Source organism: Phyllopteryx taeniolatus, chromosome 4, assembly GCF_024500385.1.
Source record: "Phyllopteryx taeniolatus isolate TA_2022b chromosome 4, UOR_Ptae_1.2, whole genome shotgun sequence".
NCBI classification, from domain to species: Eukaryota; Metazoa; Chordata; class Actinopteri; order Syngnathiformes; family Syngnathidae; genus Phyllopteryx; species Phyllopteryx taeniolatus.
In genome coordinates, this window is record NC_084505.1 from 921,043 (window position 1) to 947,300 (window position 26,258).

General features: G+C 43.8%; 1 protein-coding gene across 11 annotated transcripts in view; it reads right to left on the reverse strand.

The window, feature by feature from the left end:
- Positions 1–26,258, reverse strand: part of LOC133477372 (MAGUK p55 subfamily member 2-like) — a 155,789-nt gene that overhangs the window by 62,087 nt on the left and 67,444 nt on the right. For 10 of the 11 annotated variants that reach the window (XR_009788320.1, XM_061772005.1, XM_061772004.1 and 7 more), the window contains 4 exons: positions 22,778–22,909; positions 22,373–22,475; positions 15,333–15,401; positions 15,086–15,247 (listed from right to left, as the gene is read on the reverse strand). Coding sequence is in view for 10 of the 11 variants with exons in the window: in XM_061772005.1 (XP_061627989.1) it covers positions 15,086–15,247; positions 15,333–15,401; positions 22,373–22,475; positions 22,778–22,909 (466 nt within the window). In the remaining variant the exon portion in view is untranslated. The remainder of the gene's footprint in view (positions 1–15,085; positions 15,248–15,332; positions 15,402–22,372; positions 22,476–22,777; positions 22,910–26,258) is intronic. The other variant, XM_061772013.1, reaches the window with a different exon arrangement.

Sequence of the window (26,258 nt, forward strand, 5' to 3'; positions counted from 1 at the left end):
TAATATGGGCACTAAGGTGGATACTTGTCTTGCTACCCTCTCCCATCTTGAGAATGTATACCTTGACAGACCCACAAAACTCATTAGTGTGTCACAACAGACAACTTGTTTTCTCGACCATCTTCCTTGGAAACTCATGAAAGAGCTGTTTTAAATGATAGGACCTTCTATCTTAAATATTAAATGTATCACTCTCATCTGGCACTGTACCTACAGCTTTCAACAAAGCCGTTATTCGACCCTTACTGAAAAGACCCAAACTCGTCCCTGAGAGTCTTTGCAATTCTAGGACGGTGTCATATCTCCCATTTATTTTAACATTTTTTCTAGCACAACAGTTTAATCATCACGTCCTCTAGCAATCTATTGGAACTTCTTCAGTCTGGATTCAGGGCAGACCACTCTACCGAAATGGCTCTTGCAAAAGTGATAAATGATCTATCTATGGACTGCGACGCCTCATAAATACTATTATTAATTGACCTCAGAGCTGCCTTTGATTTATAGCTATCTTTCACTGTTACGCCGACGATACCCAGCTATACATGCCATTAAAATTAACCCACACGATTGCTGTAATCTGGAGGTGTGTCTTGTTGAGCTTAAACAATGGATGTCTGTAACTTTTTGCTTCTTAAACCCATAGGTGGGTAGAACAGCCAAATATTGTCGTCAAGTAAGAGTACTGTTACATTTGAATAATATGACTCGAGTAAAAAGTAATCATTCAAATTTACTTAAAGTACTCAATGAAAAAACTACTCAAGTAAAGAGTAACTTGTGAGTAACTTACATTTTTTTGGTTTTTAATCAGAGCATTTACATCAATTAATAAAAAAATAGTAATAATATATGGGAGTCGACACTCACCTGCCACCATTACAATTAACTGCCCAAAAACCAACAACACATACATTGGGACCTACAGAAACATAATTTGCTTTCTTTGCTGAAATGACTTCATGAAGAAGCTGTTTGCTGAACAGACTTAGTGATTGTGTGTGCGACACCATAGGGATAAGGCTAATTTTGCCACATCCACTGCCAAAACAACAATAGTAACATCTGCAACTTACCGCAAGGTGTTTTCTTAAGTTTGAAGTGGGCTGAAATATCCAAGTTTGGGCAGTCACAATTTAAGAGCTGCATGATAACTAGTGATGGAAAAATGTAAATAAGTTATCATGTGTTGTGCTTTTCTGCTTACTTCTAGTTAGAGAAATGTTTTATCACTGCGTGAAAAGTTTTCTCCCACAGGATGAGTCATGTGCTTGCAGGTGCAAGGACAAACGTGAGCCGAGGAGTTTTCCTGTGTCTTGATAAGAAGTATGTAATTCTTCTACTGTCTCAACCACAACAAAGAGTGTTATGTGCTGATCACATGAGTTGCAACAAGCATGTATGCCCCCACCTTTTTGACGTTGTAACTCATATGTAACAAGGGAACTGCCCTAAAGTAATAAAAAGAGAGAATCCGGCAGAGTGAACTCAGAAAGGTTTGGAGACTGTAACTAAGTTCACTCTTGGCCATTTCTCCTTGCAAGTCTGAAAACTGAACTACCTCTGTGTCTGTCTTGTTTTTTTACAAGTGTTTTAGGTGTCTTGAACCTGACATTTACTTGGTCCTTCGAGCCGGATGCCAACATACCCGACGAATCCAGCAGGCGGGTGGATTGCAGTATAAAGACCATGGCCATGGCGGACTCCATTTAAAGTGAGTCCAAAAGACCCTTTCCGGGACTGAAATCGGCCCGCCAGCTGGAATCCAAAGGTTGACGGTACTCTGAGAAGACAGACAGGGGTGAGTTGAGTTTTTATTTAAAAAGGTATGAGAGAAACCCTGTGAATACTAGTCAATGGCGGGTAAAGAAAGAAACTAGGAAAGTTTCGTGGCGACGTAGTTAAATTCCGTATAGGACGGCGGAGTCCTCTAACGAGCTGTTGACAGACGCAGTTAAATTCCGTATAGGACGGCGGAGTCCTCTGACGAGCTAGTGTGAATGAAAACTGTTTGAATGAGAGTGTAAACGGGAAATGGGAAACCACTAGGTTTTTCATTCCATACCAGAACAGTGGGAAAGTAAACGGTGGACTTTTTGTGGATGCAAAGGCAAGAATTCTCCACTCGAAAGAGTTGAAGTGAGAATTACCACAGAAAGTAAATTTGAATCACCGTCCTACTGAAAAGAAACAGTGTTCTCGACTACCCTAGGTAGTATTACACTGAACCAAAATTCTACAAAATGGGAAACGAGTCAAGTAAAAAAGGAGGTAGGGAAGACTTACAATGTAAAGATTGGAAAATAATTGAAACAATGAATCCTGAAAAAATAGAACACCTTGATAAATGGGTAAAAAACCATAACTCCAGCGGAAGGTTAAATACTCAAAACCTAACAGCGTTAAAAGACTCAATAAAAATGTAGCCCTCACTGGCAGTACTCACAAAACCGTTGAACCCTCAGTTCACTGGGGAAAAGAAAACCGAAACCGATTGGCGTAGGAACGCGCCCTCAAAACGCTTCAGTAGGCACAGCGACTGGATCCCGTAGCGTCGAAGCGGCAGCCCGATGGCGTTGAGCAGGCAGGACCCGTGGTGTTGAGGAGTAAATCCGTTCGCGTTGAAAACAGTCGTACTTAGAACACTTAGAGCCTGAACCATGTTTTGACAAAAATAACTCCTGGGTGTTTTTTTTAAAAACTGCAATTTTTCCAAATATGATCATACGTACAAATCTATGTTGTTATGATTCATTGACTTATTCAAGGCTCTAATTACCTCATATAAAATGTTCCACTTTGATTTATATATATATATATATATATATATATATATATATATATATATATATATATATATATATATATACACACACACAACCCCAATTCCATTGAAGTCGGGATGTTGTGTTAAACAAATAAAAACAGAATACAGTGATTTGCAAATCATGTTCAACCTATATTTAATTGAATACACTACAAAGACGAGATATTTAAAGTTCAAACTGAACTTTATTGTTTTTAGCAAATAATCATTAACTTAGAATTTTATGGCTGCAACACATTTAAAAAAAAGCTGGGACAGGTGGCAAAAAAGACAGAAAGTTGAGGAATGCTCATTAAACACCTGTTTGGAACATCCCCGTAAACAGGCTAATTGGGAACAGGTGCGTGCCATGATTGGGTATAAAATGAGCAAAGATGGGGCGAGTGCGTGAGAAAATAGTCGAACAATGTTCCTCAACGTACAATTGCAAGGAATTTAGGGATTTCATCATCTACGGTCCATAATATCATCAAAGGTTTCAGAGAATCTAGAGAAATCACTGCATGTAAGCGACAAGACCCAACATTGATTGCCCGTGACCTTCGACCCCTCAGGCGGCACTGCATCAAAAACTGATATCAATGTGTAAAGGATATCACCACATGGGCTCAGGAACACTTCAGAAAACCAATGTCAGTAAATTTGGGGATCCTCTGCCATTCCTCCTTGCAGATCCTCTCCAGTTCAGTCAGGTTGGATGGTGAACGTTGGTGGACAGCCGTTTTCTGGTCTCTCCAGAGATGCTCGATTGGGTTTAAGTCAGGGCTCTGGCTGGCCCATTCAAGAACAGTCACGGAGTTGTTCTGAAGCCACTCCTTTACTTTAGCTGCGTGCTTAGGGTCATTGTCTTTTTGGAAGGTGAACCTTCGGCCCAGTCTGAGGTCCTGAGCACTCTGGAGAAGGTTTTTGTCCAGGATATGCCTGTACTTGGCCGCATTCATCTTTCATTCGATTGCAACCAGTTGTCCTGTCCCTGCAGCTGAAAAAACACCCCCACAGCATGAGAGTACGCAGAGAGTGATGGTGGTGGATGTGTTGCTGCCAATCCGTACTGCCTGTAGTCTCCCCCACAGCATGATGCTGCCACCACCATACTTCACTGTTGGGACTGTATTGGACAGGTGATGAACAGTGCCTGGTTTTCGCCACACATGCGACTTAGAATTAAGGCTAACAGTTTTCTATCTTGGTCATGGAGTTTTTTAGCAAACTCCATGCGGGCTTTCACGTTTCACTGAGGAGAAGCTTCCGTCAGGCCACTCTGCCATAAAGCGGCGACTGGTGGAGGGCTGCAGTGATGGTTGACTTTCTAGAACTTTCTCCCATCTACCGACTGCATCTCTGGAGCTCAGCCACAGTGATCTTTGGGTTCTTCTTTACCTCTCTCACCAAGGCTCTTCTCCCCCGATTGCTTAGTTTGGCCGGACGGGCAGCTCTAGAAAGGGTTCTGGTCATCCCAAACGTCTTCCATTTAAGCATTTTGGAGGCCACTGTGCTCTGAGGAACCTTAAGTGCAGCAGAATTTTTTTGGTAACCTTGGCCAGATCTGTGCCTTGCCACAATTCTGTCTCTGTGCTCTTCAAGCAGTTCCTTTGACCTCCTGATTCTCATTTGTTCTGACATGCACTGTGAGCTGTAAGGTCTGATATAGACAGGTGTGTGGTTTTCATAATCAAGTCCAATCAGTATAATCAAACACAGCTGCCACCTCAAGGATGATCAGAAGAAGCACCCGAGATAAATATATGCGTGTCACAGCAAAGGGTCTGAATACTTTTGGCTGTGTGTTATTTCAGTTTTTCTTTTTTTAATAAATCTGCAAAGATTTCAACAATTGCGTTTTTTTTCTGTCAATATGGGGTCCTGTGTGTACATTAATGAGGGAAGAAATGAACAAATATTTTTTGCAAATGGCTGCAATATAGCAAAGAGTGAAAAATTGAAGGGGGTCTGAATATTTTCAATACTCACTGTACCGATCGCTCTCTCAGAAAGCTCTCAAACACCCGGCTTTGGTTGTGACTTGTGAACATGCGTGCAGCGAGCTTAGCTACCGAACATCCTTCCGCGTCCCCTTGCGTTCAGTTAGGCTCTCGCCAGCCGGCGTGACTTTTCTGCAATTAAGGTCAAGGTCAAGGTGCTTTTATTGCTACAAAGACAGTACAAATAATAATATAAAAAGCTAAATAAAACTACGGTACATACAGTATAAAAAGTATTAATTGAATGTGCAATATCAAAGATCGGGTGACGTGTGCCACATAGTCAAGGTCAGAGAACCAAGGCAAATAAGAAATATATAAATTAGATGTCAAAACCCCAATGCTGCTAAAGTGGCTGGTGCGACCCTGAGTCTGGTGTGTGTGTGTGTGTGTGTGTGCGTGCATGTGCATGTATGTGGGGCGTCAGAGTTCAGAGTTCAGGTGGGCAGAGGACAGAAGAGGTAGATGGGGAAGATCGGGCAAGGAGTTCAGATTCCTGACAGACTGATGAATAAAACTGTCTTTGAGTCAGCTAGTACTGGCCCACTGATTCCACAGTCTCCTCCCTGATGACAGCAGACTGAAGAGGCTGTGTGATGGATGGGTGGCATCCATGCGGACGGCTTTGCGGGTGAGGCGGGTGCTGTAAATGTCCTGCAGGGAGGGAAGAGAGGTTCCGATGATCTTCTCAGCTGCCCTCACTATGCGATGGAGAGTCTTGCCGCAGGATGCGGTGCATGCTCCGTATCACACAGTGATGCAGTTGGTCAGGATGCTCTCTATGGTCCCTCAGTAGCACTTGAAGGGGGTCGGGGCTCTGGCTCTTCTCAGCTTCCGCAGGAAGTAGAGACGCTGGTGAGCTTTCTTGACCAGTGATGAGGTGCTGCTGGTCCAGGAGAGGTTCTCGGTGATGTGCACTCCCACACTCTCTCCACCGCAGCACGGTTGATGTTCAGTGGAGCATGCTGGGAGTGCGCTCTCCTGAAGTCCACAATAATTTCCTTGTTTTTTCCACATTTAGGGAGAGATTGTTGTCCGTGCACCACCCGGCCAGGCGGCTCACCTCACTCCTGTAGTCTGATTCGTCCCGTTGCTGATGAGACCCACCACAGTTGTGTCATCTGCAAACTTGATAAAGAGGTTGGAGCTGTATGTCGGTGTGCAGTCATAGGTTAGCAGGGTGAAGAGGAGGGGACTCAACACACAACCTTGAGGGGCCCCCGTATTCAGAGTGATGGTGGTGGATGTGTTGCTGCCAATCCGTACTGCCTGTAGTCTCCATGTCAGATAGTCCAGCAGGCAGTTGCACATCGAGGTGTTGAATCCCAGGTGGTCCAAATTGTAGATCAGTAGTTGAGGGATGGTGGTATTGAATGCCGAGCTGAAGTCTATGAAAAGCAGTCTGACATATGAGTCCTTAGAGTCCAGATATGTAAGGGCAGAGTGGAGGGCAGTGGAGACAGCATCATCGGTTGACCGGTTGGGACCTATATGCAAACTGGAAGGGCTCCAAGGAGGGTGGGAGGGAGGACTTGATGTGGTGCATGACTAGTCGCTCGAAGCACTTCATCAGGATTGGAGTGAGCACTACCGGACGGTAGTCATTGAGGCAGGAGGGAGAAGACTTCTTCGGGACTGGGATGATGGTGGTCTCTTTGAAGCACGTAGGGACAACACCCTGACTCAAGGAGGTGTTAGGTGTTAGGTGGTCACCAGGATGGGGTTGAGTCTTTTGTGCAGGGGTGCTGTTGTGTGCCTCAAAGCGAGCAAAGAAGTCATTTAGGGAGGTGGAGCTGTCGCAGGTCTGTGGTGAGGGTTTATAGTCCGTAATGGTCTGAATACCACGCCACAGACTCCTGGTGTCACTGCTGTCACTGAAGCGGTGGGCGATCTTGCTGGAGTACTCCCTCGTGGCCTCCCTGATGCCACGGGACAAATTGGCCCTGGCTGTCCTCAGGCCCTCCTCATCCCCAGATCTAAAACCCATGTTGCGAACCTTCAGTAGTCTGTAGACCTCCACCGACAGCGATGACTTCTGATTAGCACGGACGGTGATGGACTTAGTGATGATGATCATCCATGCACTTGCTGATGTAGGCAGTAACAGTCTCTGTGTACTCCTGAAGGTCTGTGATGGAGTTGTAGTTGGCAGCCTTTTTGAACATGGTCCAGTCTGCAGTCTATGACTGCACACCGACATACAGCTCCAACCTCTTTATCAAGTTTGCAGATGACACAAACAATATTGAAGTGCCTCAAGGGACCCTTCTGGTCACTCTTATACCTGCTTCCTAACTGGTTGGGAGACTTTAACCAGTGGTCTGTCAGCTGGCATTAGCATAACAGTGAGATGGTCTGAGGCGCTGAGGTGGGGGAGGGGAAACACATTGTAGGCCCCTTTCAGGGGAGTAAAAACATTGTCCAGAGTGTTATTTCCCCGTGTTGGAAAGTCAATGTTTGAGTTTAGGAAACACAGCCTTGGGGTCAGCATTGTTAAAGTCCCCAACTAGCATGAGGAAAGCAGCTGGGTGTGCCGTCAGCTGTTCACTGATATGATGGTATAGCTCATTTAGCACCTCACTCCTGTTATTGCTGGAGTTTGGAGGAATATAGACTGCCACAAGCAGTATGGCAGTGAATTCCCTCAGTAAATAAAACAACCAGGACTTCAGAGCCATAAACTCCAATAGCGGTGAGCAGTGTTGACTGACCAAGATAGTGTCCTGGCACCAGGCGTCATTGATGTAAACAAAGAGTCCGCCGCCGCGAGTCTTGCCTCCCGCCACAGTTCTGTCCGCTCGATAGCATGCTAGCCGGTCGAGTTGAATGGAGCTGTCTGGAATGCTGCTTTCAGCCATGTTTCCACAAACACAAAACTACAGCACTCTCCCACCGTCTTATACGAGTAGAGGGGAGCAGTCAATTGTAATCCAGCTTGTTGTCCAGAGAGCGTATGTTGGCTCGCTGCGTCTTGGAACATGTAGACATGACGAAGACAGACTAAAACACTTGGACATATAAGACGAAAAACTCGAAAACACCGTTTGTTTGGGACAGAGAGCAGCCCACCACGGTGGACAGCGTCGCTGACACTAGCCCCAACCACCCGGGCTTCCTGCTCACTCACCTTACTGTTATTGTCATCTGATTAGTGTAAAGCGTCTTTGAGTGTCTTGAGAAGCGCTATATAAGTTTAATGTATTATTATTATTAATATTATGAAATAAAAAAAGCTTTAGTAATCACATTAGAGACACAGAGGGATGGATATTATTAAGTTACATTTATTTTATGTGCTTGACTGACTCAACATTAGCTGCTAGTGAAAGCTATTCCCCCCCGAGGACGTTAGGACTTGCGGTTAAAATCCCTCATGAGTACGTTCACTGCATAGTACGTCGTTCCTTGCGCAAACTAATCACTCATCGTACTAGTACATTGCTCCTTAGCGGATCACAAACGAAGAAGTTCAACGAATGAATCACTCGTGTCTAACAGATCGCGAACAATAAGTTCAATGAAAAAAATAACTCTTCAGTTCCTCAGTACATCAGTTCACTGAACGAATCACACTTCATTCCTTCAGTACACCAGTTCACTGAACGAATCACCTTTCAGTTCTTCAGTAAACCAGTTCAGATCGAATCACTTTTCAGTACACCAGTCCACCAGTTCATTTAAGCCCCTACCCCGCCTGCATGGCCCTGCCTGACGCTGGCTGCTCATTCACCGAAGTGAGTGACAACGCTGGTGAATCGCAAATCACAAGGCAGTACGTTTAATGTAGTCCCGCCCCCGCCTGCACGCTGGCTGCTCATTGGTCATTCGCCGAATATTCAGAAGTGAGTGACAGAACACTTCAGCAGTTCCGTTTCCAAGTTTCCATCTGCAAGTTGCCATCCTCTTTTTGCAGACTTCATCGATAACATAAAATCTTTAAATCCAAATTGTATTTATCTTTGGAGCTCCTTCCATCATTGTTCATGCAGGTGGCTACGTCACCCTGGCAAGTGCGCAACAACGAAGACTGTCTTGCCAGGTTGCTGCGAATGACCCCCAAAACGTTTCTTACGTTTACAAAAAATAAATAAAAAAATGCAAGCTGTCTCAATTAAAATACAGATTTCCAACTCTAAAATAGATGACTTGTCAAGTTATGTAGTTTAAGTCAAAGTCAAGTCTCCAAGTCTAAAGTCAAGTCTTTCTTAAGTATTTGGCAAGTAAGTCCTAAGTCATAGAACTGGCAACTCGAGTCGACTCGAGTTAAGTCATTTGACTTGAGTCCCCCCAATCTCTGATATAAAATATGGATTTTTTTTTTATATTGAGGACAAAAAAGGTGAACGACTTCAGCGTGTTTTGTGCAGTGCAGTATTGGCACAAGAAAGCATGAAGCCATCAAAACTCATGAGGCATTTGGAGACCAAATACCATTCTCATACAGAAAAAAATATTTAAAGACCTGAGGACATCACAAAAGTGTCTTATAGCTTTGTGCTCGAAGCAGGAACAGGCACTCCGTGCGTCTTACAAAGTGGCACATCATATTGCCAAGTTAAAGAAACCACACACAATTACAGAAGATCTTATGTTACCTGAAGGCATGGATAGGGTGAAAGAGGTGTTTGCTCAATCCACAGAAGATAAACTGAAAACTATTCATTCATTCATTCATCTTCTATACTGCTTATCCTCACTAGGGTCACGGGTGTGCTGGAGCCTATCCCAGCTGACTCTGGGCGATAGGCACACTGTCATATTTTGTAATATGTCAGATTAAAACTGAAACATGTTTTCATTAAAATTAGATGTTGAAATCTGGGTTGCGGCTTGTCTATATGCCGTGATTGTGGGTCCCGAAACCTGACCAGGAGAACCACTGCGGTAGACCACACTATTCTTTTAAACAGACTTGCAGTGTCTGTCGTTCCTGTGTTAAGCCTCCAGTTAATATAATACAGGCAGCCTCATTAACCTCACAAACAAAACCAAGAACATTAAACTCAGCTTCATCTCATTCAACGCAAGATTTGTGACATTCTGCTACAATTGTCACCATGGCAACAACAACAACAAAGATCGCGCTGATATTGGGGGAAAAAAAAGAACAAAAAGAGGAAAAATGTGTGGGGTCTTAACTGGGTGCTCGGGAGAGGACATTTTGGGTTATATGTTAATACATGTTTCACATTTAACACGTCACCATTTTTCTCACTAAATATAGTTCCAAAGGTGCTATTGACCTGAAAGATTCACCAGATGTTGGAAACAACCCAGGAAATACATACATACAAAGAAAGTAGAACAAATCAGATCATAAATTAAGTTGTGTGTAAAAATCTGAAATGACACAGGGAAAAAGTATTGAACACAGGGAGGTGCAAAAGGGCATGGAAAGCCAAGACAACACCTAAAATCCATCAATAATCAAACAGCAATCTAGACCCTTGTCAGTGCAAATGAATATCAGCTGGTTCACTCCTAATTGATGGCCTACAAAAAGGTAATTGCCAATGTGTGAGTCAAGACACATCTCATGATGGGTAAGAGCAGAGAGCTGTCTCAAGACCATCGCAAACTAATTGTTGCAAAACCTAACGATGGCATTGGTTACAGGCACATATCTAAGCTTTTGAACATTCCAGTGAGCACGGTTGGGACCATAATTCGTAAGTGGAAAGCCAATAATACCACCATATATTTGCCTCGATCAGGTGCTCCTCGCAAGATTTCTGACAGAGGAGTGCAAAGAATAATCAGAAGAGTTGTCTAACAGAGAGGGACCACCTGTGGAGACCTTCAAAAAGAGCTGGAATTAGCAGGTACTGTTGTCACAAGGAAAACAGTGTAGTAATGTACTCCGCCGCCATGGCCTGTATGCACGCTCACCACGCAAGACCCCATTGCTGAAAATAAAGCATGTCAAAGCTTGTTTAAAGTTTGCTGAACAACATTTGGACAAGCCAGTTAAATACTGGGAGAATATAGTCTGGTCAGATGAAAGCAAAATTGAACTGTTTCGATGCCATAATGCACACCACGTTTGGAGGAGAAATGGCACTGCACATCACCCTAAAAACACCATACCAACAATAATGTTCGGAGGTGGGAACATGATGGTGTGGTGCTTCTTTTCAGCAAATGGTACTGGTAAACTTCACATTATTGAAGGAAGGATGAATGGTCAAATGTATCGAGACATTCTTGACAAAAATCTACTGCCATCTACGAAGACAATGAAAATGAAACGAGGGTGGACATTTCAGAAGGATGATCATCAAAACATACTGCCAAGCAAAAGACAGAAAAAGAATACAGCTCCTAGAATGGCCCAGCCAATCACCTGACTTGAAAATCTATGGAAAGAACTGAAAGTCAAAGTCCATAAAAGAAGCCCACTGAACATTCAAGATTTGAAGACTTCTTGTGTGGAGATATGGGCCAAAATCAAAACAGAGCAATGCACGTGACTAGTTTCTCCATACAGGAGGCATGTGGAAGCTGTCATTGCAAACAACAAATTTACAAAGTAGTAAATAAATACCAGTTGGCGTGTTCAATACGTTTTCCCTTTTTCATTTCACATTATTACACACAACTTAATTTCTGATCTTCTTTGTTCTACTTTTTTTGTATGTATGATGGATTGCTTGGGTTGTTCCCAACATCTGGTGAAATTTACATAATAGCACCTTTGTAAATATATTTAATGAGAAAAATGGAGACGTGTTAAATACTTATTTCCAGCCACTGTATCTGTTTCTTGTCAAGATTAGATTTTGTCACTCCGAGCAACTGCAAATAATTTAATTTTTTTAATTACATACAGCATGTCCGCATCTGTGGTTGCTGTCAAATGACAATCATGTACAGTGCTTTGAGAAAGTACGAGCACCCTTCCCATATTCTTCTACAACCCCTATTCCAATGAAGTTGGGACATTGTGTTAAACATAAATAAAAACAAAACAGAATACAATGATTTGCAGGCGGTACGGTGGACGACTGGTTAGAGCGTCAGCCTCACAGTTCTGAGGACCCGGGTTCAATCCCCGTCCCCGCCTGTGTGGAGTTTGCATGTTCTCCCCGTGCCTGCGTGGGTTTTCTCCGGGCACTCCGGTTTCCTCCCACATCCCAAAAACATGCATTAATTGGAGACTTTAAATTGCCCGTAGGCATGACTGTGAGTGTGAATGGTTGTTTGTTTCTATGTGCCCTGCGATTGGCTGGCAACCAGTTCAGGGTGTACCCCGCCTCCTGCCCGATGACAGCCGGGATAGGCTCCAGCACGCCCGCGACCCTACTGAGGAGAAGCGGCTCAGAAAATGGATGGATGGATGGACAATGATTTGCAAATCATGTTGAACTTATATTTAATTTAATACACTCCAAAGACAAGCTATTAAATGTTCAAACTGATAAACTTTATTGTTTTTAGCAAATAATTATTAACTTAAAATTTTATGGCAGCAACATGTCCCAAAAAAGCTGGGACAGGTGGCAAAAAAGAATGAGAAAGTTGAGGAATGCTCATCAAACATCCCACAGGTGAACAGGCTAATTGGGAACAGGTGGGTGTCATGATTGGGTATAAAATGAGCTTCCCTGAATTGCTCAGTCATTCATAAGCAAAGATGGGGCGAGGTTCACCTCTTTGTGAACAAGTGCGTGAGAAAATAGTCAAATAGTTTAAGGACAATGTTCCTAAGCGTACAATTGCAAGGAATTTAGGGTTTTAATCATTTACGGTCCATAATGTCATCAAAAGGTTCAGAGAATCTGGAGAAATCACTGCATGTAAGCGGCAAGGCCGAAAACCAACATTGAATGCCCGTGACCTTCGGTCCCTCAGGCGGCACTGTATCAAAAACCGACATCAATGTGGAAAAGGATATCACCACATGGGCTCAGGAACACTTCAGAGAACCAATGTCAGTAAATACAGTTCGGCGCTACATCCGTAAGTGCAACTTAAAACTCTACTATGCAAAGCAAAAGCCATTTATCAACAATACCCAGAAACGCCGCCGACTCCTCTGGGCCCGAGCTCATCTAAGATGGACTGATGCAAAGTGGAAAAGTGTTCTGTGGTCCGACGAGTCCACATTTCAAATTGTTTTGGGAAATTGTGGACGTCGTGTCCTCCGGGCCAAAGAGGAAAAGAACCATCCGGACTGTTATGGATGCAAAGTTAAAAAAACAGCATCTGTGATGGTATGGGGCTGTGTTAGTGTCAATGGCATGGGTAACTTACAAATCTGTGAAGGCACCATTAATGTTGAAAGGTACATACAGGTTTTGGAGAAACATATGCTGCCATCCAAGCAACGTCTGTTTTATGGACGCCACTGACAAAGTATCTGACAAAGATAACACGAGTAAACACAAAATGCTGTTTTTAAACGGTGAGTTTGTTTATTCAGGGGGGAAAAAAGATTTTCAACACTATCTGGTCCTGTGTGAAAAGGTAATGGCCCGCTTGTTAAATCATGAATTAACGGTGGCTAATCAAATTTTTTTTTCCATTTTCACTGACCACGCCCAAGCCTGATTACCTCCAGACCTGTTCAATCAAGAAATACCTTAAATAGAACCTCTGACAAAATTAAGTCAGCCAAAAGATCTCAAAAAGCTGCAGCAAAATGCCAGCACCCAAAGAAATTCAAGAATAGGTCTCCAACCAAACACTCATCCTACCCCAGGAGCATAGTGACGACTCATCCAGGAGGCCACAAAGGAACCCAGGACAACATCTTAAGAACTGCAGGCCTCCCTTGCCTCAGTTAATGTCAGTGTTTATGATTCAATAAGAAGGTAGAGACTGGGCAAAAATGGCATCCATGGCACAGTTGCAAGGCAAAAAACACTGCTGACCAAAAGAACATTGAGGCTTATCTTACTTTTGCAAAAACAATTAAAAAAAAATAAAAAAATAAAAAGTCTGAATGATACAAAAGACTTTTTGGAGAATATTCTATGGAATGACGAGATGAAAGTTGAACTTTTCAGAAGGTGTGTGTCTTGTTACATCCGTCCTAAATGTAACACAGCCTTTCAGAAAGAAAGAAAAAACATCCTTCCAACAGTCAAACATGATGGTGGTAGTGTGATGGTCTGGTACTTTTTTGCTACTTCAGGTTTTGGACGATTTGCTGTGATTGATGGAAGCATAAATTCCGCTCTTTACCAGAAAATCCTGAAGCAGAATCATCACCCACGGATTCGACCAGCTGTTCGCGACCTCAAGCTGAAGCACACTTGGGTTCTGCAGCAGGACAACGATCCAAAACACACCAGCAAGTCAACTTCTGAATGGCTTAAAAAACAACATGGAGGAGTCGGGACTTGAATTCAATTAGAATGCTTTGGCATGACCTTAAAAAGGCAGTTCATGCTCGAAAACCCTCCATTGTTGCCGAATTAAAAAATTCAGCAAGGAAGAGTGGTTCAAAATATCGCCCCAGAGATATGAAAGATTCATTCCCAGTTATAGAAAACGCTTGATTTCAGTTATTGGTGCTGAGGGTGGCCCAAAGAGTTACAGTATTAGGTTTAGGGAGCCATTAATTTTTTTACACAGGGACAGGTAGCTTTAAATATTTTTTCCCTCGTAAATAAATAAAATCATTTAAAAACTGCGTTCTATGTTAGCTTGGGTCTGATACATTTCTTTTATGATCTTAAACATAAAAGTGGGGAAACTATGAAAAAAAATTATTTGAGAAGGGGGCAAATACTTTTTCACTGCACGTATGTCTTTCCTTTTTTTTCAGGAACACATTTCTTATTACAACAACATACTTCATAAAACTGCACCACAAACCATTATTTTAATATTAATAGACAGATGTATTTTTTTACAGAGACCGCTGTATCTTGTGCGTGTATGTATTGTATATTTCAATCTTGAGATATTTTGAAGTGGACAAACTCACAACCTCTATCCGTGTAGTAATGATAATTGACATACGTGATTTCCTTGCAGTTTGGAACAAAATGTTTAGAACACTATTTTGCTGCTTGCTTTTAAATGAATCATGCAGGTGATATGATAATTAAATCCTTAACTATAAGCATTTTGTTGTTATGCACAGGTTTTGAGGCATTGTTCCCATAAATTATACTACGTATGTTTATTTAACATTGATAAATTAGTACGATGAACACAACACACATACCAAGTAAAATAGTGTTCAGTTGGATCAAATTAGATTGTCTGTGAACCAAAGTGTGAACTATGAAAAATAATATATAAAAGTTGTAAAGTAATTTTATACAAGGAATTGTGGTTCCAAAGAGATGGGGATCCTTTAACAGAAGCATGTTCTTCAATCTGCGCCTTCCTACACCTTGGGCACCAACCAAAATCAAAGTTTTCCGCTTGAAAGGAGGGACCTTGGCCACCTCTTCGTAGAGCAATATCTCATGTCTATCAAAGTCTGAAACAAAAAATATTAGACATGACGATAAAAGTGAAAGGAAATTAGAACATCGGCCATATTAATAAATTTGGGTTTTCAATACCTGCATTTTTTGTCGTAACATACATCATTTTTTTCTTTCTCTTCACACCAACACCTGTGCACAAATTTCCTGTGAGAAATGTGAAAGAAACAAAATATTACAAATAAGAAAAATGATAAAGTAAAAAAAATGCACACCTATAAGCCATAAAATGGGGTAAAGGGGTTTTACAACTTTCCATTGTTAAAGGATCAAATCTGCATCCATCCCTTTCAATACCGCTTGTCATTGTGGGTAAGGTGCAACATATCCCAGCTACCTTTGTGTGAGCGGTGGGGTAGACCTTGGACTGTTGCACTGGCCACCACAGACTTCTTAAGGGTGACCCATGTTCTGGGTGGTAGCTCAGCATTGTGTTGGGAGAAACTGTTAATTGAGTGTGTGGGCTAGTCTCATGCCAGCGGGGCTCTCCGTGTGTCGAAGATGTTACATTGGATCCACGGAGGTTTGCAGCTTGGTGAGAGAAAGTGTGTCTGAAAGTGAGGTGTCTGTGACCCAGTTGTGCTTTCTGGATGAGGTTGTGGATGATGTTTGAGATCCAACATGGCCTTGTTCACCATCTTAGAGGTAAGATGCTCTCTGCGAAGAGCTATAGGTACAATGCCAAGTTAACACTGGTAGGAGCTCAGACTGGGTGGATTGTAGGCAGCCAGTGATGATCCTAGAGGGCTTATTGAGGGACCATGCATCATCTGCAAGATGGCGCCTCCAAGAGCGGACGCCACGGTAACGTGCTCTCTAGTATTGACCATGGTGCATCCTATTTCTTCCTCTTTGGAGACATTATGCGACTTCCGTATACGAGGAAATAATTGCTCAGCGCTGGTGAGGGCCCTCCGGACCTTTTTCTGCCAACTTTCAGAAATCAACAAAGTTTTTTCGTGGAGTTACGCTTTGAAAAGTTGAAGCTCATGCCACAGAGGAAGGCGTGCCAGAGTGGAGGTTAAGCTCTGACAGCGTGGATTTCAAATGCCGCTTCTGTCGATTCACCTCGCAAATCTCCCCGCTCTACCCAACAAAATGGACGAGCTTCATCTTCTCACAAAGACCAGTAAAGACTTTGCACATTCTGCTGCCCTCTGCTTCATGGAGACTTGGCTTTTTGAAGACACCCATGATGGCGCTATACTGCTGCCTGGCTTCCGACGACACCGTGAGGACTGTGACACGAAGCTATCGGGGAAAACAAAACATCAACATCGACAAAAAATAGTGGACTGATGTCACGGCGCTCAGCATGCACTGCAGCCTGGACTTGGAGCCGTTGTTTTTTAATTGTAAGTCATTCTACTCCCCCTATGAGTTTGCTTCATTCATTCTTGCCGGTGTTTACATCTCCCTCAGACTAACACGGACACTGCACTGCAAATGCTGGCTGACCAAGAAAACTAACTTGAAAAAAGGCACCCAGATATACCCTTCATTATTCTTGGGGACAAAGCAAAACTCAACCACAACCTCCCTAAATACATGCAGAAAACCCCACACCCACCCAGCTGCACCACCGACGACCACATCACACCTCTGCCCAACCCCACGCACCCCCTCGTGCATTGAACATTCACAAACAGGACGTGAAATGGGTCTTTAAAGGTCAGGGCAGAAAGATGCTATGGGGTCCGTTAAAATTTGCAGCGTTTATTGGTTGGATAAAAGCTTAAGTAATTTGGGAAAAGAAAAAGTCGGAAGCTAGACGCTTGCATCTACTTCCGGAATGAGCCAATGAACTTTCGAAGGTTATAATCAAACTATTTGTCTCGTGAAGCGCACCACGTCTCTTTTTATATTTGTAAATTTTAGGAAATGTGATGAAAAAACCTCTATCATCCATCCATCCATCCATCCATTTTGTTCCGCTTATCTGAGGTCGGGTTGGATAATCTACTGCCCGATTTAATAGGGAAGTCCAGACTTCCCTCTCCAGGCACTTCAACCAGCTCTTCCGGGGGGATCCCGAAGCATTCCCAGGCCAGCCGGGAGACATAGTCTCTCCAGCGTGTCCTGGGTCATCCCCGGGGTCTCCTCCCGGTGGGACGTGGCCGGAACACCTCACCAAGGAGGTGTCCAGGAGACATCCTAATCAGATGCCTGAGCCACTTCATCAGGTTCCTCTCGTATCATGGGAGCCGTCAGGTTTAGTTTTGAATCTCGGAATATTGCGTGCCAGTTTGTCTAAGTCTTTCAAGTTCATACCTGTAGAGGTGCCAGGACAACGGAGAGGCGTGGGGGAGTCCACAAGGTCAGCTCTTGACATGGCGCTGTCAAATACAGAGCGGGGCCAGGTGCAGTGGCAGGAGCCCTTGACATTTCCCCGTAATCATCTTCATGATTAAAGGTCAGAGACGGCTTATAGAGCCTTGCCGGGCAACTGAAAGTTGGTTTGAGGTCACCGAGGTGGTTAAAAAGCTCCTCGGTGGCAAGGCCCCGGGTGTGGATGAGATTCGTCCAGAGTTCCTAAAGGCTCCGGATGTCCTGGTTGACACGCCTCTGCAACATCGCGTGGACATCTGGGACAGTGCCTCTGGATTGGCAGACTGGGGTGGTGGTCCCCCTTTTTAAGAAGGGGGACCGGAGGGTGTGTTCCAACTACAGGGGGAATCACACTCCTCAGCCTCCCTGGTAAGGTCTATTCAGGGGTGCTGGAGAGGAGGGTCCGTCGGGAAGTCAAATCTCAGATCCAGGAGGAGCAGTGTGGTTTTCGTCCTGGCCGTGGAAGAGTGGACCAGCTCTACACCCTTGACAGGGTCCTCGAGGGTGCATGGGAGTTCGCCCAACCAGTCTACATGTGTTTTGTGGACTTGGAGAAGACGTTCGACCGTGTCCCTTGGGGAGTCCTGTGGGGGGTGCTTCGGGAGAATGGGGTACCGAACCCCCTGATACGGGCTGTTCGGTCCCTGTACGACCCGACTCAGAGTTTGGTCCGCATATCCGGCAGTAAGTTGGACTTTCCGGAGAGGGTTGGACTCCGCCAAGGCTGCCCTTTGTCACCGATTCTGTTCATAACTTTTATGGACAGAATTTCTAGGCGCAGCCGACGGGTAGAGGGGGTCCGGTTTGGTGGCCTCAGTATTGCATCTCTGCTTTTTGCTGATGATGGTATCAAGCCGTGATCTCCAACTCTCACTGGAGCAGTTCGCAGCTGAGTGTGAAGCGGCTGGGATGAGAATCAGCACCTTCAAATCTGAGTCCATGGTCCTCAGTCGGAAAAGGGTGGTGTGCCCTTTCCAGGTCGGGGATGAGTTCCTGCCCCAAGTGGAGGAGTTCAAGTATCTTGGGGTCTTGTTCACGAGTGAGGGAAGAACGGAACGTGAGATCGACAGGCGGATCGGTGCAGCGTCTGCAGTTATGTGGACTTTGTATCGGTCCGTTGTGGTAAAGAAGGAGCTAAGCCGAAAGGCGAAGCTCTCGATTTACCGGTCGATCTGCGTTCCTACCCTCACCTATGGTCACGAGCTGTGGGTCGTGACCGAAAGAACAAGATCCCGGATACAAGCGGCCAAAATGAGTTTCCTCCGCAGGGTGTCTGGGCTCTCCCTTAGAGATAGGGTGAGAAGCTCGGTCATGCGGGAGGGGCTCAGAGTTGAGCAGCTGCTCCTCCACATTGAGAGGAGCCAGATGAGGTGGCTCGGGCATCTGATAAGGATGCCTCCTGGACGCCTCCCTGGTGAGGTGTTCCAGGCACGTCCCACCAGGAGGAGACCCCGGGAACGACCAAGGACACACTGGAGAGTATACGTCTTTCGGCGGGCCCGGGAACGCCTCGGAATCCCCCCGGAAGAGGTGTATGAAGTGGCTCGGGAGAGGGAAGTCTGGGGGTCCCTGCTAAAGCTACTGCCCCCGCGATAAGTATAGTATGTTGAACTGAACTTCACTGCTATAGGCACGTGTTAGTTAAACTCACAAGACAATTAACATTAACATGCTTCATGAGACCCACTGACACTGTCCTACCTGTGAACAGACCTTTTTCCTCAAACTGACTGACTCCTTAGATGACATTATGACTGACTCATGACTCAGTCTAAATGTATTGTATGATTAAATTACAACCTGTTTATGAAAGATGTCCTTAAACCTAGATCAAGGTGTAACATTCTGAACAAATTTATAGTGCATGCTTAGTAATTCGCAATTTTGTTTTTATTTGATTAATATTTGTTTTATATAATCAAGAGGTGGGATTGAGTTGACAAGATTACTTATTAACATTTATAAGGTTGAATGCATCTATTTCTTTATGTATTCTTTTATTGCTCAATAACTCTAGTGTAACTTGTTTGTCTTATCCAATGACATTACCAAGCGGGCTACAACAGCTGGCTGGGTAGATGGTTGGAATCTTCTGATTATAATCTGTTTTTTCGAGTTTCGGCTTCAGAGAGTGTAGGGGCTTGCAAAGAACATGAGGACATCTCCCCTATTCTTTCTCCCTTTTCTTTCTCCTTCTGTCTCTTTAGCCGACTACTTGAATACCTATTGCAGATTTGAAAAGGAAACCTTCGTACCCCACACCCACCCAGCCACACCACCAACCACCATCACACCTCCGACTCCCCCTCCTGTGTTGACCATACACGAACAGGAGGTGAGACACATCTTCAAACAACGAAAGATCAACAAAGCGGCAGGCCCAGACCGTGTGTCCCCATCCTACCTCAAGGTTTGCTCCAGTCTTCACACAGATCTTCAATAGGTCTCTGGAACTGTGCGAAGTACCATCCTGTTTCAAACGCTCCACCATCATCCCAGTCCCCAAGAAACCTTTAATCTCGGGTCTGAATGACTACAGGCCTGTCGACCTGACATCTGTGGTAATGAAGTCCTTTGAACGCATCATGCTGGACCACCTCAAGAGCGTGATAGGTCCGCTGGTGGACCCCCTGCAGTTTGCCTACCAAGCAAACAAGTCTGCGGATGACGCAGTCAACATGGGACTGCACTTCATCCTAGAACACCTCGACGGCGTGGGGACGTACGCGAGGATCCTGTTTGTGGACTTCAGCTTTGCGTTGAACACCATCATCCACGAACACCTCTCCTCCAAGCTTCTCCAGCTCAGTGTCTCGCCTGCCATTATGCCAGTGGATTTATAGCTTCCTGATGGGCAGGACACAGCAGGGGGGTCCTGGGGGACACCACCACATCTACACGCACCACCAGCACCCGGGCGCCCCAAGGTTGTGTCCTCTCTCCGCTGCTCTTCTCCCTCTACACGAACGACTGCACCTCAACGCATCCGGCTGTTACACTCCTGAAGTTTGCGGACGACACCACAGTCATCAGCCTCATCAAAGATAGTGACGAGTCTGAGTATCGACAGGAAGTGGAGCGGCTGGAGCTGTGGTGCGGCCCACACAACCCGGAGCTGTCCGGGCTCACCCTATCTCTAAGGGAGAGCCCGGACATCCTGAGGAGGAAACTCATTGCGGCCGCTTGTATCCGGGATCTTGTTCTTTCGACCCACAGCTCGTGACCATAGGTGAGGGTAGGAACGTAGATTGACCGGTAAATCGAGAGCTTCGCCTTTCCGCTTAGCTCCTTCTTTACCACAACGGACCGATACAAACTACAGGGGGATCACACTCCTCAGCCTTCCTGGTAAGGTCTATGCAGGGGTGCTGGAGAGGAGGGTCCGTCAGGAAGTTGAATCTCAGATTCAGGAGGAGCAGTCTGGTTTTCGTCCTGTCTGAGGAACAGTGGACCAGCTCTACACCCTTGGCAGGGTCCTTGAGGATGCATGGGTGTTCGTTCAACCAGTCTACATGTGTTTTGTGAACTTGGAGAAGGCGTTCGACCGTGTCCCTCGGGGGGTCCTGTGGGGGGTGTTTCGGGAGTATGGGGTACCGAACCACCTGATACGGGCTGTTCGGTCCCTGTACGACCGGAGTCAGAGTTTGGTCCGCATATCCGGCAGTAAGTCGGACTCGTTTCCGGTGAGGGTTGGACTCCGCCAAGGCAGCCCTTTGTCACCGATTCTGTTCATAACTTTTATGGACAGAATTTCTTGGCGCAGCCGAGGCGTAGAGGGGGTCCGGTTTGGTGGCCTCAGTATTGCATATCTGCTTTTTGCAGAAGATGTGGCTCTTTTGGCTCATCAAGCCGTGACCGCCAACTCTCAATGGAGCAGTTCGCAGCTGAGTGTGAAGCGGCTGGGATGATAATCAGCACCTCCAAATCTGAGACCATGGTCCTCAGTCGGAAAAAGGTGGCGTGCCCTCTCCAGGTCGGGGATGAGATCCTGCTCCAAGTGGAGGAGTTCAAGTATCTTGGGGTCTTGTTCACAAGTGAGGGAAGAATGGAACAGGAGCTCGACAGGCGGATCGGTGCAGCGTTAACTTCTTAAACAGTTAACTTACAATTGAATTGTAACATTCTGCCAATTTTATCTTGAGATTGTTGTCACATCTCTGGCGGACCAATTATACATTACTCGTGCACTCACTGTGGTAGTCTCGCCAACCTGCACAACTTGCATATCTGTTGTTGACCAATACTGGCCACTCATGTGCTTGAGAAGTATCTCCACCATTTGCACAATTTAAATTGTCCCAGATTATCCCACTTGTAGTCACTTTAAACTGCATACATTTATTGAAGTATGAACAATGGTCACTGCACCAGACTATTGTTCTATTAGTCATTTAAAACTGCTCTAATTGCTAGAGGACTCGGCATCATTTGCACAATTGTCCCCAATTTTTTTTTTTTAAATAAATAGAAAAATTGTACCGGCATTACATTACTGGTAACCTTTTATTGCTCAGTGACTGTGTTTTTATGTTTTTATCTCGCAAAAGTATTCTCTGTCAATTGACCGTCGTCGGACTAGAGGAGCTCCAACTACCGGAGACAAATTCCTCGTGTTTTTTACATACTTGGCCAATAAAGATGATTCTGATTCTGATTTTTGTTTGTATCATGTAAACATCTCTTTGTATTGAAAAAAAACAAACAAAGACAAGTTTGCTTCCTTAATTATTCTACAAAAGTGGAATTTTCAACACACTCGTCTTTCATTTGTTGCTTCTTTCCTTGGTTACCTGGAGGAACCAGTTCCATATCCCTCTTGACAAATGCTTTTCTCTTCTCTTCCAGCATTTGACTGGGAATCAGTCCTGCAGTTCCACCCTCCACATGACATGCCTGAACCACACACATATAGGATGCATACACATACAGGATGTATACATCAGGACCAAAAATTTTAAATATATAAACGTAACTCACATTCAATAAAAACTGAAAGAAACGAATGAACATAAGAATAAACTGAGTATAAAAATGAAAACAAAAGTCTCGAAATAAATAAAGAAAAATGATATGGTTAATGAAGCAGACCTTCAAATCTGAGGAGTGCTGTTGCTATGTTAGGCACAAGACACAGATATGGGGAAACAAAGAGTAAGATATACTGTAAGGTCCACAAACACAGTTTTTCACTTCACCTGCCACCAGTTGACATCGTCCTGGTTAACAATCTGAAGGATGTCTCCTGCCTTAAACCTTAAGCCAGCCTCCTTGCAGGGGATCAGATTGTCACTGACTGGGTTATAGTCATAGTGACACTTAAAGAACATCTACAAAAAAGTAAAAAAAAAACAATGATAAATGTGATATGTAAATAATGAAATGCACAGCTTTTTCAGATCAGAGATTTTATAAGCTTCCTCAACCCAAATACATTACTATAATGGTTATTAGACCAGTACGTAGAAGCTCTTTGACCAAAATTATATAGGAAAAAATGTATGGCCGAAGATGTCAAAGAATAGTTATTTACTTGTCCAAGACCTTTTAAGACCATTGTGAAAAAAAATAAGACCTATCATTATGATAATGGCTGCAGCCAGAGAATTCATTCAAATTGAACTATAAAGTATCCAAGTAGGTTACGGTACATCCAGAAAGTATTTACAGTGCTTCCCTTATTTCACATTTTGTTACAGCATTATACCAAAATGGAATAAATAAAATTTTGCCTAAAAATTGAACAACACCCCATAATGACAACAGGTAAAACATAATTTTAAATATTGATAAGCAATGACATGTAGAAGTATTCACAGCCTTTCCATGAAGCTCAGAGTTTTAGCTCATGTGCATGTTTCCTGATCCCTTCTCATCCTTGAGATGTTTCTACAGTTTAGGGTCCTCCTGTGGTAAATTCAATTGATTGGACATGATTTGGAAAGGCCCACACAGTTGATTGGATATGATTTGGAAAGGGCCACACCTGTCAATATAGGTCCCACAATTCAACGCTCTGGGCTCTGAGGGGAACCCGCAGACTATCCACCACTATCGCTAACAGCATTTGGGCATTAAATGCAGCTCCAACTATCCATCCATCCATTTTCTAGATCGCTTATTCTCACTAGGGTCGCAGGTATGATGGAGTCTATCCCACCTAACTGCGGGCAGGAGGCGGGGTACACCCCGCACTGGTTGCCAGCCAATCGCAGGCACCTTCAACTACTGCAGACCAATTTTTTTCACTTTCCTCAAGCAGAGGCATATCTGAATTGCTCATAACTCAAACTTTGGCTCACAACACAAAAAAAATTGACTAAGCGACGGCTCGTAACTTGAAAAAAAGTTGGTGCACTCGTAAGTCAAGGCTCCAGCTCCCTGTGACCCTTGAACAGGATAAGCACTCGTAAATGGATGGATGAATCTATGAAACATTGAACACTTGGACATTCATGCAGCTATCCATTTTCTTCCGTTTATCTTGGGTCAGGTCGTGGGGCAGCAGCCTAAGCAGGGTAAACCTAGACTTCCTTCTCCCCAGTCACTTTATTGAGCTCTGCCAGGGGATCCCGAGGCGTTCCCAGGACATAGTCCTAGAGTACCCCAGGGCCTCCTTAGACAAGTGCACTCAAATGTTTAGAGAAGGTCAAATTAATTTCACCTGTAAAAGTTACAGTGCATTTTAGATGCATTCTGACATTTCACATCCAAGACAAATATCCCTGTACATAGGCACACATTATATATAGTGTTTGTTTTTTTCATGTTTCATGTTCATGTCATGGTTTTTGGTTCAGTATATGTTGACTGTTAGAAAAGTCATTTATGTCTTGTAAAGTAAGGTTAAAATAAAACTGCAGTCTGACATTTTACACATTGTCACAGTCTGAGGTTAAAAGTACGTGAGATTCTGGCTACAGGAGAGGAGACATTACTAGTTCCAAGATTATTTTCCTTTATTTGACTAAGAAAGTTTTCTTTAACCAAAACTAACAACAAATAGTTTTGCAGAAATGTAATGAAAGTGAATCTTACAAGTGAAATTGAAAGTGAAAATATATAAGTAAAATATAAATGTAAAAGTGGCTTTAAAACCATGATCCCTGAATTTGTGCAAACAAAAGACCACATTAGTGTACATCTTTAGCGGATAGGGAAAATAAAACTTTTTTAAAATTTTATTTTATTCATTTCCCCAAAATCCTTGGTTTGTTTTTATATTTCACTGGGGTTTGTTTTGTTTGTTTCCATTATTTTCTTCGATTTGAGGTTTTAATTTGGTGGATATAACGAGTTTCAATCCTTTGCATTCTGCGTGCTTTCTGCCTGCCTATGAGTGGCATGTTAAACCTGCCGTACACTGAACATACTCTGTGCTCAACAAAAGTCATTCGAGACAGTTTGCTCAGCAGACAACTTGCAGTGTGTGCTCAATTTATGGTGACTTTTCTGCCTCACAAGGCCTAGAGACGAATATCCAAAATGTTTGATATATTTCGCCTTGCTCACTGTGTGCGTTCTATTTGAGCCACGCGTTGAGGGAAGAAATTCAGGTGACCAATCAAAACGCATGCTAGGTACACATAATTTCAAGATGGCGGCCCCTTGCGAAAGTTGCAGGAGACTACATCTTAGAGGATAAATTGGTTGATATGTAGCCATGGCCTCATCCACGTTCTCCAGGGAGGCAACGACCATGCCTCGTCAATTAAATGAGGAGGAAAAGCATTTCGTCTTCAATCCCATTAATAAAATCAGACAAGGCAATGTGAAAGGCGGAAAACTCACCGAACATTACGCGCACACAGCTATCTGCTGGTCTCGCATGATTTTCTCCAGTGTGTGGCAGGCTTACAAACGTGAATTCACACAATTGGTTGCCCTTTTTTTGGTTCATCACGCGGCAAAAATAAGTCTAAAAGTGGAAGCTACTTCAGTGTCCCACCTTTTGTGAACCAGAACACAACACAGATCGCTCTGGCTACAAATCAACAACATAAAGTGAAACACTAACTTCTTAAAACCACATTAGGACAACACCACTCATGGTAACATCAAGTAGCGAGTCATTATATGTAAGGAATGGCTACTTGATTAGAGATAGCAAGGAGGACCGCAGCCTGGCTTGTCATCTCCCTGTTTTTTTTACAAGCAACATCCAGGCAGCTCCTATCCCATACTTAAAGGTGTTATGCACTTTGTTCGTGGAAGGATCAAACAAACATTACTGAGATACAGAAAGTAAAGCATCACTCTGATAATTTGGGGGAAGCCCGCAACCGCATAAAAGCCATGTTTTGTTGTTGTTTTTTTTTATTTAACCCGCATGCACGGCCAAAAAAATTGCGGTCCATAAAAGCGTATTGTACTATAGTGCAGTGAATAAGTATTTTCCCCCTTCTCAAATTAAAATCATTTTTTGCATAGTTTCCCCACTTTCAAGTTTAAGATCATCAGACAAATGTAAATATCAAAGATAACCCAAGTAAACATAAAATGCAGTTTTTAAAAGGTGATTTTATTTATTTGTAGAAAAAATATATATTCAAAGCTACCTGGCCCTGTGAGAAAAAGTAATTGCCTCACTTGAACCATTTTGTCAAAAAGGTTCTATTTAAGTGATTTCTTCATAGAACAGGTGTTGAGTTAATCAGGTCTGGGTGTGGTCAATGAAAA